Source organism: Glycine soja, chromosome 3 (genome assembly GCF_004193775.1).
Source record: "Glycine soja cultivar W05 chromosome 3, ASM419377v2, whole genome shotgun sequence".
NCBI classification, from domain to species: domain Eukaryota; kingdom Viridiplantae; phylum Streptophyta; class Magnoliopsida; order Fabales; family Fabaceae; genus Glycine; species Glycine soja.
In genome coordinates, this window is record NC_041004.1 from 591,544 (window position 1) to 608,292 (window position 16,749).

At 30.2% G+C, this 16,749-nt stretch overlaps 1 protein-coding gene and 1 long non-coding RNA gene across 2 annotated transcripts; both read left to right on the forward strand.

Annotated features, from left to right (window-relative positions):
* Positions 1-3,031: 3,031 nt before the first annotated feature.
* LOC114405719 lies at positions 3,032-4,352 on the forward strand. The gene is made up of 2 exons (XR_003665288.1): positions 3,032-3,403; positions 3,870-4,352. It is a non-coding gene; the product is annotated as an uncharacterized LOC114405719 (long non-coding RNA).
* Positions 4,353-10,571: 6,219 nt separating this feature from the next.
* Positions 10,572-12,573, forward strand: LOC114405720 (transcription factor MYB60-like). Its single transcript, XM_028368187.1, has 3 exons — positions 10,572-10,944; positions 11,090-11,219; positions 11,416-12,573. Exons 1-3 carry the CDS (start codon positions 10,812-10,814, stop codon positions 12,233-12,235), a joined length of 1,083 nt encoding a protein of 360 aa, XP_028223988.1. The 5' UTR covers positions 10,572-10,811; the 3' UTR covers positions 12,236-12,573.
* Positions 12,574-16,749: the final 4,176 nt, after the last annotated feature.

The window sequence follows — 16,749 nt, forward strand, 5'->3', positions numbered from 1 at the left end:
TATGTATTGCTATTTGCTAAGTTCCCCCTTACTTTAGGCTTTCCAAGTTATTTACCTTTTGAATCCTGTTTGCCGGAGTGAATACATTATTGGATATGTGTAAGTGGGTTGGATATGAAAGCATTCTTAATATTTTCTTCATTGATTTTGAACTTGTCCATGTCTCGAACCTGAAACCATTAGCATGGTATTGCAATAAGCAAATCCATTGGTCCAGGTTGAGGACAGACATATTTTCTTCATTGATAATAGGCTTAGATCGATCAGTTTGTTGGAAAGTGATTTTAATTGTGATTTGTTGGAAAATCGTTATGGCAGTCATTTGGATTTTAGATAACATACATGTATATAGGATTGTGGGATGGCCTTCTCATGTTCTGTAAAACTGAAGTGATAACTTTTAATAATCATAAGGAACTTTAGCTGTATATTAGGTCTCAGAGCTTTTACATGGTTACTGTTTAGGTAAAGAACTGCTCTACTAGATTGGTATATGAAGCTTTGTCCTGTCTAACGGGATGGGGTGGGAACACTTATTTTTTATCTTTTCATTTTCATTGGTATAATTTGAACCTGATATTTGTATATTATTGTTATTATACTCGAAAGAAAAAGACAACTTGTATTTTTTTATCTGAAACAGAAAAATAGAATACTGTCCATTTTCTGTGAGGATATAGTGAATGCTGTCCATTTTTCTTTCTTCTATTTAATGAAGTGTTTTATCTACTTCCAATTGATTCCATCATAGAGAACAGGATTGCCAGCTATGGAGGTTGCTGACCTTTGTCACTGTAGATTTTCATAGCTGTAGAGTTGCCAACCCATAAAGTTTTAGTATTCTTTCAATCCACATAATCTCACATATTCCATGGGCTATTGATCTACATTCTGTTTCTGCACTACTAGCTACCACATTCTGTTTCTAACTTTTGCCATGTGACAAATTTCCCATCCAACAAATACAATAGCCAGAAGTAGCCCTCCTATCAGAGCAGTACTCCCACCCAATATGCATTGGTGTAGGCTTCTATTTGCAAGTGTCTGTATTTCTTATACAGCAATCCTCTTCCTGGTGACCCTCTTAGATACTTCAAAATTCTATAAGCAGCTTCAAAGCGTTCCGGTCCTGCTGTGTGCATGAATTGGCTTATCAAGCTTTCTTCAAAAGATAAATCAAAATTCCATTAGCTTTGCATTTGTTAATAAACACCCATTGGCAACCTACTATCTTCTTATTTAATGGTAACTCAACTATTTCCTAAGTCCTGTTTCTTTTTTTTTAAGAGCTTTCATTCCATCACAACCATTTTCCATTTCGGATGTAGAGCTTTTCTTGGCACCAAACAGATTAGAAATTCTAGGGCAAAAGCTTTATGGGTACTTGACAGATTTTTGTAGGACATATATTTTGAAATGGAATGAAGAGCATAAGATTTTCCGGCAAGTAATAGAATTATTCTTTTACTAATTCTTTTCTGACAATCTTATGCTTTAGTAAGAATAATTATGCACTCACTATGATCTGACAATGTCAAAGAAAATTCTGTCTGACAGGGTATTACTTGCCTGGATATTTTTATATAATATATAGTTATGTATAATATATAAAACTTGAAGCCCATAGTGTGAAATTGATATCTATCTAAACATAATTTCCACTTATCTTCCTTGTCACATAAGTATTCTGGTTAATGCAACACTCTGATTCAATTTCTTTCTTTAGTCATCATCACCTACTTCTACCCTCCTCGATTTTTCCATTTAATGAGAGTAGGTAGTTACGTAGATTATGCGAAGGCAGATAAATCATAAAATCCATGAAACATTAGTTCCATTATGAGATGACAACGGACAAGCGGCGTGGCAACCGTGGCAACAGTGGTGAGGGGGTGGCAACAACCGTGAGGATTGACTACAACGAGTTCGATGGAGAAGATGATCTGGAACATCGAAGCAGAATTAGGACGACACCATTTACGACCTCGAAGCTTGTAGACACCGTTTAAATATCAATCATAATAAATGTAAAATTCATGGTATCTATATGCAAAAGAAGGATTAATTTAGACAAAATTAAAGTTTAGGATATCTATTTGCCAAACAAGTAAAATTTAAGTGCTTAATGCTCTTTTGCCTTATTTTTAATATTTTAGAAACTAATACTATTACCGTGAAATACGTAGAGAAAATGAGTTATTTAAATGAAAATACTTGTTTGTTATAAAAAAAATAAATGGTTAAAGTTATAATAATAATAATAAATTCTATAAATAGTTAAATACCAAATTTGAATTTTGACTATATAAAGTTGTATCATAAAGATTGAAAATTTTTATTTTATTTTTATGTAGTATGAAAATCAAGTTATTCAAATAATATTTCTTAATGAAATTTGTTTTATTCAATAAGTTATATATATATATATATATATATATATATATATATATATATATAATTTTAATAATATAATGATTAAATTAAAAAAATTATCAAGTCAATGAAACTTCTAATTTTTAATAAAATTTGTATGTTATTTAATATTTATTAAATAAATAAATATATGGGAATCAATTTTAGTCCAATTTCTTGTAAAAAAAAATTCCCAAAGGGTTAGAAAAATTTTAATTACGAAAAACGATTATATTATCATTTTTTATAATTACAAATTAAAATCCGCCAAACAGTATTTATTCAAAAGTTTCTGTCTCCATTATCGTTACAGTATGTTTATGTTATATTTTAGTTTTTGCATTTCTATACTTTTAGGTGTTTTTTATTGTCTAAAGTTTCTATATTTGATATCTTTCTTGTTAAGCATCATGTGATATATATATATATATATATATATATCACTTGTATTTTTTATTTATTTATTATCATACCAATTTTGATGATAGCAATCAATCATCGACTTTCATAATGTGATTTTACAAACACAAACAAACATGAAAATTATTGATGAAATGATTCAATCGTTAAGATTTAGAATTAGAATGTATTTTTTCAACGAAAATATATTTATAAAAAATTCTTATATTTCCGTGAAAGTTACAATATAATCAAAATGAGAATTTTTATTTTCGAATAAATATATTAAGATTAACCAAGTATGTAACAACTTTTCTTACGGAAGAATTTGTTGAAACTCCAACGAGAACGGACGAGAATGTGCTGAGAAAGGAAAGGCTTAGAGACATTCAGACAATTTGCGTAGGGTCAGGTAATTTTCTTTTAGTTTAGTTTGTAGTACTGCAGCTATTGATTATTGTTATTTGTACCTTTTGCTTTGTATTGTGTGTTTTTCTAGACAAGCCTTTGTAGCTTTGAATGTCGGATACATGCACTTGAGATGGAACTCAAGCTTTGTAAGCAACAGATTGCAGGGTTGGAGAAGTCCTATGTAAGTGTTGATTTCCATATGACATGTAAAGGTTCATTGGGTTGTTACTTATACGCCAAATTGCACCAAAAAGATTTAAAATGCAGACTTGATACTGCAAAAGAAGAGTTGGCATCTATCAAGTATCACCCTGTTCGGGAGCATAATAAGATGAAAATATGCAATAGCTGTGAGTCTCATAGGATTCTTTACATATTAAAAATCGTATGTCTTGTACTAAGTAATCAGTATCAGTGTTTATTTAGGTGTCATCATAACTTCATGTGCTGTCTGGCATTATCATTTTCAAACACAATGACATTGTTTGATCCATGTAACCAATCAGGAAAAGGCTTTGGTTAATCTTGTATTGATCGACAGTTATAGACAAATAATTGTTGGTTCCTCTCGTGCATTCTACAATGGAACATGGGAACTCTTGTATTGTCTCTGTTATATTTCTGCAAATAATTATATGTTTTGGCAGGAATACGTTGCATTGGATGATGGCCAAAGTTCCAGGGAGATGAATTTTGCTAGTCTTTCTTCCTTTGAAACTGGGAAGTTGTTTCTGCCATGAAGATTGATTGCACAAATTATTAGCTATATGCCAATACCTGTTGAAAACTTGAAGAACTTAATAAAAAAAGGTCTCAGAATCATTATGTGTAACTTAAGAGTTAAGATGACTACTTGGTCACTCAGTTGTAACTAGTGGACTTTGAGGAAACCTTTTCGGCAGAGGAAAAAGATCATAAGAGGGAGTACATTATGTAGTCATTGTAAATTTCTGTTTTGTTAGTCCTTGATATTCTGGTGTGAGTTGTATCATTGTTCTTTAGTTGAATTACCCCCTTCACATTTCCATGGATTGATGTTTTAGTTATTTGACGATAGGGACCAAAACATGTAATGTTTAGGTATAGAGACCAATTTAATACTTTATCCTTCTTTTAGTTTACATTTTGAATAGCTTTCATAGCAATATACATTTCTTATTCATTACATTGTTTGTTATATAAAATAAATGAGTAGAATCAAAATTGATACCATTGGCTCATGAGTAAAACTAACTTAATTTTTCTCTGGATTGATATTCCATACCTTTAGACTTATAACTAATATCTCTGTATAACAAACAAGTTTATAGATAAAACACAGATATTTGCAACAAAAAGTATTGTTATATTTTCTTTTTCATATTTGAATAATTATTATTTATAAGTCTATAGGTATGGAATAAGGTGGTTCCTCATAAAGTATCATGTTTTGTATGGAAAACAATACAAAATAGGATTCCTTCTAGAGTAAATTTGGGGAGGAGGGGTATCCTATTCAATGAGGATGGTTTATTTGTTGGGTACAACAAAGTGGAAGAGTCTATGGATCACTTGTTTTTGAATGCGAGGTGTTTGCAAAGGTCTGGTCTCTTTGTTATAAGTGGATGAGTTTCTTGACTGTGATGCAGAATTCTATGTTATGTCATGTACAACAATTTCAAGGACTACCAAGGAATGTTTCTTTTGACATCGATGCATTGGAGGCAATTTGGTTTGCGATCAGGGTTCTGTGGAATGGGAGAAATAAGATGATTTTCAAAATGGTGGATGTTCATATCCAAGATTTGGTTGAGAAAGATAAGTTTACATCATGGTAATGGCTAAGAACAAGGAGAAAAGGCTTTATCTATGACAGGAAGTTGAGTTGAGACTCTCACGACAGTTTTGTCAAACAGGTCATGTGCATGTTACAGTATTGGAGAATGGAGATCCACTAGGTTGGTGTTGGAAGACTCGTGATTATGCATGTTACAGTATGTTATGTTGAAGATTTATATCAGATTTATTAGCAGACACAAACAATAAGATTTTATATCAGATTTATTAGCAGATACAAGCAACAAGATTTTATAGCAGATTTGGTAGCTAGTTGAATTTTATTTGTACTCTTGAGGAACGTTTTGTATCTTTTGTTCTAGTTTTAGTACACCTTGTACTGAAACTAATTGTTTTGTTTTAATAATATTTTCTTTTGGTCTTAAAAAAAATAGTTATAAGTTTAATGAGTATTAAAATCAATTGTAAAACGTGATGGTTAGATAAGAAAGGCTAAAAATAAAATAAAATTTTAGCTTTACTGATTAATAATTAACAGGTGTCATTTTATAAATAAATAACAATACATATTAATAAAAAAATAAAATAAACTTCATTTCATGTAATATAAAATCAAGATCCTATGATATATGGAATGGAATTGTCTTTCCATGTGTTTCATTTAATTTGCTAATTGCTAACAAGGCTCATTTTTTACAGAGCAAAATGTATGTGAAACAAGATAATCGTTCCACGTACTAACAATTTAATAGTATTATATGTTTAATGACGATTTGGACTTTAAATTATATAAATGATACTTTCACATCAATAGTGAAAGGTGCGACCTATTTGGACGTTTAATTTTTTTTAAAAAAGTTTAAAGTTGAAACTTGAAAATGAGATCCAGTTGCTATCTAATTAATGTTATCTAACGACTGATTCAAAATGTGAGAAGAATATGTGATTAGCATTAGTCTAGTTGATATTAGTACTGTGATTTTTTTTTAGAATATTATATATACTTTTTCTTCTTGTTTGAAAACCTTTCAGCAACATCTCTTTAAATTATAGTCACCTCTTTTTATTTTATTTTATAATACATATGGTTTTTTTTCAGACACAAATATTCATTCTTTGTACAAAACTTTTCTTCAAGTGAAATAATGTAATTAAAAGAGGTCAGAAAAATATCTACATAGAGATTGTCTTCATGTAAGTTTTTCAGACATGAGAAGACTTTTTTTTTAGTGAAAATTTAGGGAAGGGATGGCATCCCATTACAAAGTAGGAAAAATCTCTTATGATGCCAAGGAGATAAGTGGGATATATAAAACCTGTAATATATCCAATATGAAATCTTGTTTTGCTTAACTCTACTAATTTCTTGAGATTAGGCATAATTAACAAGACATTGATATAACCTATTCAGTATTCTTATATAAGACAAGAATATTATCTTCTTTTTTTTTTTCTTTCCGAAGAGAAAGACAAGTATTGTTAATATATATATCTGGTTAAGAAATATCAAATAATTAAACATAATCACTATAAACAATAAATAATATTTTTATTGTTTGACTTATACACCTTAAGAAAAGTCGTAACATCATAAAGTACATATATTATGATGATTTTGCAACTGCTATTTCTTTTCTTCTAATGTTACAATATTGGATTACCACTAGGCTGTGCTACCATATGCTAGTATTCACCTAATCGGTCCACAAGCAGAGTTTGCGTGTATGACCTGTTTAGAGAAATGTTATCACTTATCACAAGCAAATTTTCCTTTCACAATCAATATTCACTATTATTCTTTACCTTATTCTGCAATTATAAACAATAGGCTGTACCATGTATGGAAGACAGAGATATAGAAAAAGAAAGCGAAAGAGAAAGAGTAAGGAGATAAAAAAAAAAAAGTGTATATTTATAATTTTATTGGTTACGTAAAAAAAAGTAAATATATTTTTTACCCTTTTTTAGATTTGAGATAAGTTTATTTTTGCTACCTAAATTTAAAATCACACCAATTAATTCATGCTCTCGATAGTAGTATGATAATTAACTTTAATTTTACATTCTTATTATGGAATACCTTATAATCAGTGTGTTCCTTTCAAGTATTCATTTTGATGACATTTGGGTAAAAGACGTTTGGGTAGAGAAATTAAAATAAGTTTTTTCAAATTAGAAGAACTAAAAACATCAATTTTCATTGACTAAAAATAAAGTTATTTCAAATCTAAGAGACTAAAAAAATATTAAAAATCCTCTTAAACTAACACTGTTTAGAATGATAGGAGATAAGAACGAACCAAAATTCAAGAACAAATCCTTTTACCATTTGGTATTGTGCGATGAAGGAAGGAACTAGTAAACCATAAAAAATTAAACGAGGCTCATTATTTTTTTAATCCGTCCATTTTGGATGAAAAAAGAGAGAAAGTTTCTTTTGTGCAATTAAAATACTAAATTACTTTTTTTATGCGTTTCTTCTTCTTTTTTATTTTTACTTGTGTGTGTGTTTCTTTCTATTTTTCTTTTTACATAATCAAACTAGAAAAAATGATTTTTTTTTCTTTCTTTTAAAGCAAATTAAATCTCACTAGCATTTTTCCTTCTTCTTTTCGTTTTTTTATTTCACTTTCTATCCTAAATCAAACAAATAGGTAAATAGTTAATTTAGTCTCAGAAATTGTGATTTACTTTCTCTTTAGCCCTTGGATTTAATGAAAGTTCAAAAAAGTTCTCAAAATTATAAGTTGCCACTTATTTTAATTAGTCCAAAGTTACATATGCAATGTTTAGCTTAAATGATAACATATTAACATATGCATATATAAACCAAAATAACAATAAGTATAGTTAAATTTAGATTTAAAAAAAAATCGTTATATTAATTTAAAAGCTAAAGTATCAATGAATCACAATTTATTCAGAAAAAAACCATAGTTTAAAGAATTAATTTAGCCATTTACTCACAAAACAAGCCATAAGGACAAGAGGAAAAAAACACCATTTATTCTTTGCATAGCAGAATTCATTGCACCGCTTGCCACTTGCTAGACCTATTTTATTTTATTTTTTTTAATCACGAAAAAAAATTATGGCTAAAAATTACAACATTTGAAAGTACATGAAACTATAGTGGCAATTGGATACAAAGTGAAATACGTGTTAGAAGATGGGAACATGGCTTACGTACAAGTCTCGGTAGTAGCTATTTACACGAAGAAGGTCAATTCTTTGTGGGGTACGTATTTGATGGCTTTGATCAACACATTGAAACTCATCTATGGAAGAGGATGGAAGGCTTCAAAGCCTTCTCTTTAATGCTTATTACTCAAAGAACCGACAAGTGTGCATTAATTTTAAGAATGCGTATGATTTGTTTAAAGATTAGTTTCAACAATATGAAAATACTTGGCTAATGTTTGATCTAAGAATTGATGTAGCATATAACTTTTCGTTATCCAATAAATTAGTATGTAGTACACTTTTATGTGATTCTCAACACCACCTAAATTTCAAAATTATCTAATTGTATCTTCTTCTCTTTGGAAGCATTCTTCTGCATACTTTTTTTTCTCCTTCAACTTCCTTCGTTGTTTTTTCTCATTATTTGTGATTTCCACCACAAACTTTACTACTTTTTATTAAATAAGGTGATAAAATGAAAAGAAAAAAAAAACACTCTCAATACTATCAAACAAGTGCTAATGACATATTAGACTTGCTGGTAGAAGCCTATCTAAAAAGATTATTACACATCCTTAGATTTCAAAAAGTTCTACCTATTTAATTGTCTATTAAACATACAAAGTGATATATAATTCAAACTCAGTCATAAAAATGTGAAAGATTCGTATCAAATTTTTAACTGCTTGTATCAATCCACACTATCTATGAGATTTTTCTTGTACTCAGCATTGACTGCACATAGGTATAGTATTTTTAACACATTATTTGTACAATTTTCTTTAAAATAGTTTTTTTTCCTATCACATCATTGATCTTATCTTATGTTTTTTCTTTTCTTTTTCTACTTTCAATCTCTCCCTTTTGTTGCACAAACACAATTTTCTCTTTGCAAAGTGTTGTTTTAGAAGCATGTTCACGAAACCTTCGAGTAGTTGCATATAGGAGATCGTTATCCTTTCGCAGAAGAGGGAGTAATTAATATAAATGGAAAGTGACAGAACCTAAGTACTAACACACTATTTCAGTACATAGCACAGCTTGGACACATGGTTAAGAGGAACTGCTCGCTGCTCCTCATAAAGAAGCAAACACTCACTCACTCACTCACTCTCTCTCTCTCTCTCTCTCTGCAAATAATATAATTAGATCACAGCCCACAAAAAAAAAATATAATTAGACCATGAAAAAGAAAGTTAATTCTCATGAAATCATGAACCAGCTATGTTTCTTCAAAGAAAATCGAACCTTTTTTCATTACTAATAACCACTTTTCAAGCTACCCTTTGATTATTATTTTGCGTTCCATTGCTCTAAAGTAGTCCCATCAGCCCAAAAAAGCCGAAAAGATGACACAAGAGGCTGAAATTTGACACCACTCAAAAGTAAAAGCATTGCTCCATATGGAACTATATAGAACATAGTTACATGTCACATGACTTTGATATAATGATATATAACAATTTCATTTTCATATGCATATATAACTATTGATTCAGGAGTTGAATTCATCATCATCTTTACAATCTAACAAGTACAAATTAAATATTTATAATCCTGCACAATATAACAGACAAGTAACCACAAATCATTATTCGTTTGTTTCAGATTCTCTCAACATTCCCCCAAAAGCCAGCAACAACCTTACCAAAATCCCTAACCCCTCTGGCTATCCTTACAGCATTTTCTGTTCCTCTCTGTGAAAATTTCATTTATTGTTAGCTGTCCGCTAAATTTTGGCAGTACCTTCATACATTCAATTTTGCAGAGGGTAATTGAAAATTAAAATAAATAAATCAATATCTATTCGTTGGAAAATCATTAATGCCATAATTAAGTTTGCTTTGAATTTTATGTTTGGTTAGTGACTGACTTCAATTTTAATAAATCAAAAGAATAGATTAGAAGAAAAAAATATACACTTCTCTAGAACCTCAATTTATTAGATGTCGACCAATTTTACATGTAAGAAATGTAACATGGGTGATGGATTAGTGTGCTAACGATATGAAGGGAAATTAAAGAAAAGGGTAGCAAGCAAATTATTAAATTGGTCATGATATTTACTATAATTTGATTATTGGTTAAGAGATTAAAACAATTTTTTTTTATTAGAATGAACAAAATTATATTATTTATGATTTTTTTAATATTTTTTATGATTTTTACAATCAATATTTTTTTCTTTAATGTTTTAATCAATGTCTTAAGGATCTGTTTAGTAAGATTCAATTAAATTTTATTAACTTTTTGGTGAGAGGGTGGCACGTGACCCATCATCATAGGGAAAAGAGAGAGAAACGCTGAAACCCCTCTCTCTCTCTCTCACTCACTCACTCGCTGACTTTGGTTTCCACATTGACTGCATAATTATAAAGGCAGGAAAAGAGTTAGGTGACTTAGCTAGGCAGATGAAGGATGGTAAAACTCATTAGTTTCCTTCCATCAAGGTCATGGAGTATATAAAGCACTCACATGCATTGGTACTATTTGCAATACAAGCTCATCTCTTGGGAAGAAATTAGTTTAAGCCTTAGCTAGAAAAAGGAGAGTGAGTTAGTGAGTTGAGAGGCAGAAGAAAAGAAGAAGAAAGGTGGAGTGAGTGAGTGAATAGAAAAAAAAAACCCACCATGGGGAGGCCTCCTTGCTGTGACAAAGTTGGCATCAAGAAAGGTCCATGGACACCTGAGGAGGATATTATCCTTGTCTCTTACATCCAAGAACATGGTCCAGGAAATTGGAGATCAGTGCCTACTAATACTGGTATACCTAAATTCAATTGTATATTAGTATATTCAGATTCTTAGTGACTTCTTCTTGATCTATCTATCTATGTACATGTATGTTATATATTTTTTGGTTTGGAATCAATTATCATGACAATTTGAATCAAATCTTTCTTGAAAAGGGTTATCAAGGTGCAGCAAAAGTTGCAGGCTTAGATGGACAAATTACCTAAGGCCAGGAATCAAGAGAGGGAACTTCACCCCCCATGAGGAAGGGATGATAATTCATTTGCAAGCTCTACTGGGTAACAAGTAATACTCTCAAATATATCATACTTTTTCCGTCGATTTTCTCAACAAAAAGAGAATCAATATTCAATACCATGACATATAATTAAAGTTCACATACTTTTCATTGATTAATTTTGATAAAAAAAATTATAATTTTAGCATATGCCTATCTATATGATATGCCTGAATTTGTGAAGTTGTTTGAATTTTGGAGCAGATGGGCAGCCATAGCTTCCTATCTTCCACAAAGAACAGACAATGACATAAAGAATTATTGGAACACACATCTAAAGAAGAAGCTGAAGAAATTTCAAGCAGCTTTGGATCCTCACTCAGCATCAGACTCAACAGCCAGTGGTCAATTTCTACCAAAGAGCTTTAGTGACAGAAGAAGTACTTTAGACATCAGCAGCAACAACAACAATAATCATGGCTCGTCCATTAGGCTTAGTCATCATCAATCTCAGTCCTCTTCCACAACAACATATGCCTCAAGCACTGAGAATATCTCAAGACTCTTGGAAGGTTGGATGAGATCTTCCCCAAAGCAACTCAACAAGGGATCAATAATATCCCAATATGATGAAGATCATCAGCTCCAAGGCATCAATGATGATGATGATAATAACAACAACAACTTTGTAAGCACTACTAAGCTAGTGAACCTTCATCATCTTCATCAGCACAAAATTAGAAACAAAGATCATGAGCAAGAGGGTGGTGGAGTAGATAATAACATGGTTTCTCATCATGAAGAGTTCGATTCTATTTTGTCCTTTGAGAACCAAAACAATGCTGCTTGGGACAAGTCCACTTGTGATTCCATGCCAGAAAAGAGTTCTGAAGCTTCTGCTGCTGCTGATCATCATCATCATCATCATCATGATATAGCTGCTGCTCATGAGAGGAACAATGTCAGGCAAAAATCTGAGAATAGTAGTGGTGCTCCTCCATTGTCATTTCTTGAGAAGTGGCTCTTGGATGAAAACGTTGGTCATCAAGTGGAGGAGATGATGGAGTTGTCTCCGATGTTCTAAATTAACATGGAATTGGGTCACCAATTTAATCCCTTTAAGTTTGGGATGTGACATTCAAATGATCATATGATATTAGTCAGATGAAAGAAGAGATCAAAGGAATGAAATTCTTTTGAAATCTGACTAGGGTTTAATCCATTACAATGGTGGAGAGATTCACAGAAGCTATAAGGGATCTCTTTCAACTTGTAACTTGGAAGTCTATGAAGAATGGTTTAATTATTTCAAGTAATACTATATGCTTAGTGCATGTTGCTCTCTTTGTCTTGTAGAAAAATTACAAATTAATGTTAACTTCAGCTCAAATAATAATACTACAATAACAGTTATATTTTCAAGATTTGAAAAAAAAATTATTAATTTGTTTGGTGGTAAAATGTTTGCATGCGAAGGTGCAGTTTGAAACTTTTAAGCTTATTTTATGTTGTTTCTTTTTCCATTTATGATTTCTGATTGTGCGGTGAAATATACATTGATATCCTCTTTTAGAGGAAAAGGGAAGAAGATGAAAAATGTAAGGACAATTTACTGTGGAGAGCGATTACGCCATCTTAGTTATAATTGGTATGTATCATCTCAAATGCTCAGTTGTCAATAATTGATGTAGAGAGGAAATTTTGATGTGACCAGAGTGTCCAAGTGTACAAGTTAATGGACACATAAAAATCTTTGATGTTGTGGCCAGTAAGCTTTATCGGTCTACTCTATGTAATGCTATGCTAAATCATAGTTGAATTATTAATTATTACTAAATCAATCAAATGCATGGAAACAAACCATGGGACCTTGTTATTATCATTGTTATTTTTTATAGTAATGAGTTAGAGAAAGGGCATCTAAATTTTTCTAGACCTACCAGGGGATATTTTGGTAACTCCGGCATAAAATGAAAGATGGGGTCGGTGTCATTTGAACCTTAGGATTCAAGCTATTTTCATTAATGGATTTTTTAAATGAAAGAGAAAAAAAAACTTAATTTTATCTTCACTTTTTAAGATAAATAAAAAAGAAGAGAGAGAGAAAGAAAAATAAATGTGTAAGGGTTTTATTTCCCTTTTTCTCTCTCTAATTTGCAAAAGAAAAATAATAAAAGACAAAATTTAAATATATTATCTTCTGTGTATTTGGTACTTATTATTTAATAAAATTAACTTAAAGTTTTATTACACAGATAATCAAAATAACGAATTCTAATTGAAGATAGAATGTATTAAAAATACCCAAAATTATATATATACTAAGTTTTGTTTTACGTAAAGCTTAGTTAGATCTCACTCTCATTTCTCTTTCATTTCAAATATAGGTAATTTTAACCATACTCTAGTTTTCACTCCATTCTTGTTTTCATAGCTGCCTAATTAACCATGTGTAAGATCGATGCTGAGAAGCACCATTAATTATATTTAATTTTTGTTAAGTGAGATGGGACCATGAATTATTGTATTTTACTAAGTAATTAAGCATAGAATGAGCTCTACAAAAAAAGGGGATAATAGCCATATCTGAGTGAAACATGATGCTGTCACGAAAGTCTTGCTAGCAAATAAGGAAAATGGGGGTGCCCTGAAACTCCATTCCTTTTGGAAAAAAAAATCGTATGGGAAGCATGTGATCTTCTTTTTACCTTTCGGTGTGAGAAGCTGTCTACCATTGCCAATGTCATGGTTGCCGTATATGCTTATAACTTTCACAAGATGCAACAAATGGGGTTGCACTCCTCTGATGTGGGGTGCATGTAATAACCATCAACTTTCATGCCAAGTTGGACTAATTATACTGCACCATGATGCAAATCTACTCTTATTTTAAATACCTTCCTCTATTTATATTATAATATACTGTCATTTAGTATATGATACAAAATTTTAAAAAATATTAAATGATTTCAGTTATAGAAAGTATGTACAAATACAGTTGTAATAGACTCTATATTGTTTTCTTAGTATTTCTATTAAGTGGAAGAATTCAACATCAATGGAATCGAAATGTAATTAGTGAAATACAAAATAAATTTTCTTTTTGATATCAATAAAAAAAATATAGTTTTCTAAAATATATGTTTACTTGTATTATTTTAATTGATAAAAATTGATATGATTTGTATTTTAAAATTGAAGTCTGAAATGAAAATTTCATATTAGAAAAAAATTGTTATCATTAATTAAAAAATAAATGCAATTTTGGTTAAATTATATAGTTACTTATATCTAACTGTAAGTTCTTAACAGTTGATTTTTAATCAATCACTATAGTTTCTCATATTTTTTTTCCCCTATAAAGTAAATTTTTCGTTTTAAAACTGAATATCTCGTAATAATGCTGATAAACAATGAATGAACAGTGATTAAGAAACAATAATAACAGCCTCTAATGGCAATAATTTTTTTTATTGGGTAATAATAACGGCAATAATTTGATGTTAAATTTGTGGATAGCCCACCTTGACTTTAGGACTATATTTAATGCAGCAGCTTTAAGACTAAATGCGGCATGTTGTGATTGGCAGTGTACAACTAGAGATGAGGTGCAACATTTAATAATTCTAATAATTTATTTTGTAAACAAAATAATAATAAGGGAAATTTATTGTAAGTATGCGCAGTGAATTGTAAACGTGAAAACAATAATTTCCTGTACCGTAGTACTTGTAAGTAATGTGACCTATTTTTTCTTTTTTTTAAGATCAGTGTGACCTATCTTTATTTTCAAGTAAAATCTCACTTTGCATTGGCAATAAAATTAACAAGACTAGGGGTGAGTGCGTATAAGGAGTTTAACTTTTGTTTTATCTGACCCAAAATTTTGATAATAATTTAATATATTAATCTTAATACTTATGTATAGTTAAATTGGATTGGAACAACACAAAGTATAATTTGAATTGTACTCAAATATATTGGCCTAATTTTAAAACTCAATGCATCAAAATAAATCTTATAAGTCAAGTTGAATTAGAGAGATGGAACAAGTTTTGTTCATCCCTAAACAAAGAAGAAAAAAGTATTAGATAGTTCAAAATTATAATAACGTCTTCAATATTTTTTATGATACATAATCAAAACTTACTAATTTTTCTTCATAAATAGACAAAAATTAAGTATATGTCTTATAAAGATTGATAGAGACCATGAACATATAATATAATGGTTCCAAACTATCTCATTATTTCTCCAAAATAAGATAAACACTCCATGACAAACTAAAGTTACATTGTTGACAGAATTCGTATCCTTTTATATATATATTTTAGACTATTTAATCTCTTCCCAAACATACTATCTTACTTGTTTATAGGGTTAGGGGTGGTTACATTATTAGACTCTTCTTATAGCAAAACTTTCATCATAGGAAAGAAAATTGTAGCATATTGTGAAACTATGAAGGACAGAGAAAGCATGTGACTTATGTGAGCTAGCTCAAAAGTAAAAAAGTGAAAACTCAAGCAAGTAACGGCAAATAAATGAATATGTAGGGATGTGGTGGGGGAGTGTTGGATCATTTATGTTGTTGTGATGAATATGCCCCTTAGGCCACACATTTTCTTTCATTGCCTACTTTTCTGGGTAATCAAAAAGTGGGGTTCCCTATTGCTGCCCTAATAAAATGTTTTTCATTTTATTGATACCTAAGTTTCCTCTATCTCCAATATGGTAGTATATTTATTCATTCTGACTCATTCCGCTGCAACCATTAAATATTATAACATAGCCAATTCACAAACTGGTGATGACATTGAAGACATTCACTCTCTCACTTTGGTTCTTTACCGTATATACTATAAGTGTGTGTACAATATTAGAGTTACTACGCTTTTTATTTTAGACTTTAGTTACATTGTACAATCTGTAAACAATTAATTATCAATTACTAATGTATTTTTAACTACATCTCATAAATAATACTACCATTACTCAGAAAAAAAAGTATTGTACTGTGCCAATAGTAATAAAGATTAAAAGAGTCTTTAGAACCCAGTTTTGTTTTCAGTAAGCTAGTAGACCAAAATTTAAACTCTTGTAAAAATAATTATTAGGAAAACCTTCGAATAATAATATATGTCAATTAATCATATTATATATATATATATAGTCTATCATAGGATGAATGTCAGTCTCTATCATCCGAGAAACAAAGAGTAACACTGTACGGTTTTAAAACTGTCTATCATTTCAGGAGGAGATCCACTGATCCGGATCTGCCTCTTTGTACCATATCCACTGTGACAACAACTTATTTGTAAGATTACCCTAAAATTAAATATTATATTTTCTTAGTTGGAAAATGGAAACTCTTAAAGACGTAGATTAAATTGTATACAATTACTCTTTTATCTTTAGCTTTTTTTCTTTATGAGCTTGTGGAAACTCCTTGGCCATGCAGTATAATTAATGAAGATAAAGACAGCATTTAGTTTCACATGTCAATAATTAAAATAAGAAAAAAAAAAAGAGAAGATTTGTAGAATGTGTGTGTGAAGTGTCCTTACAAATATATGCACCTTCTTCCACCATTTT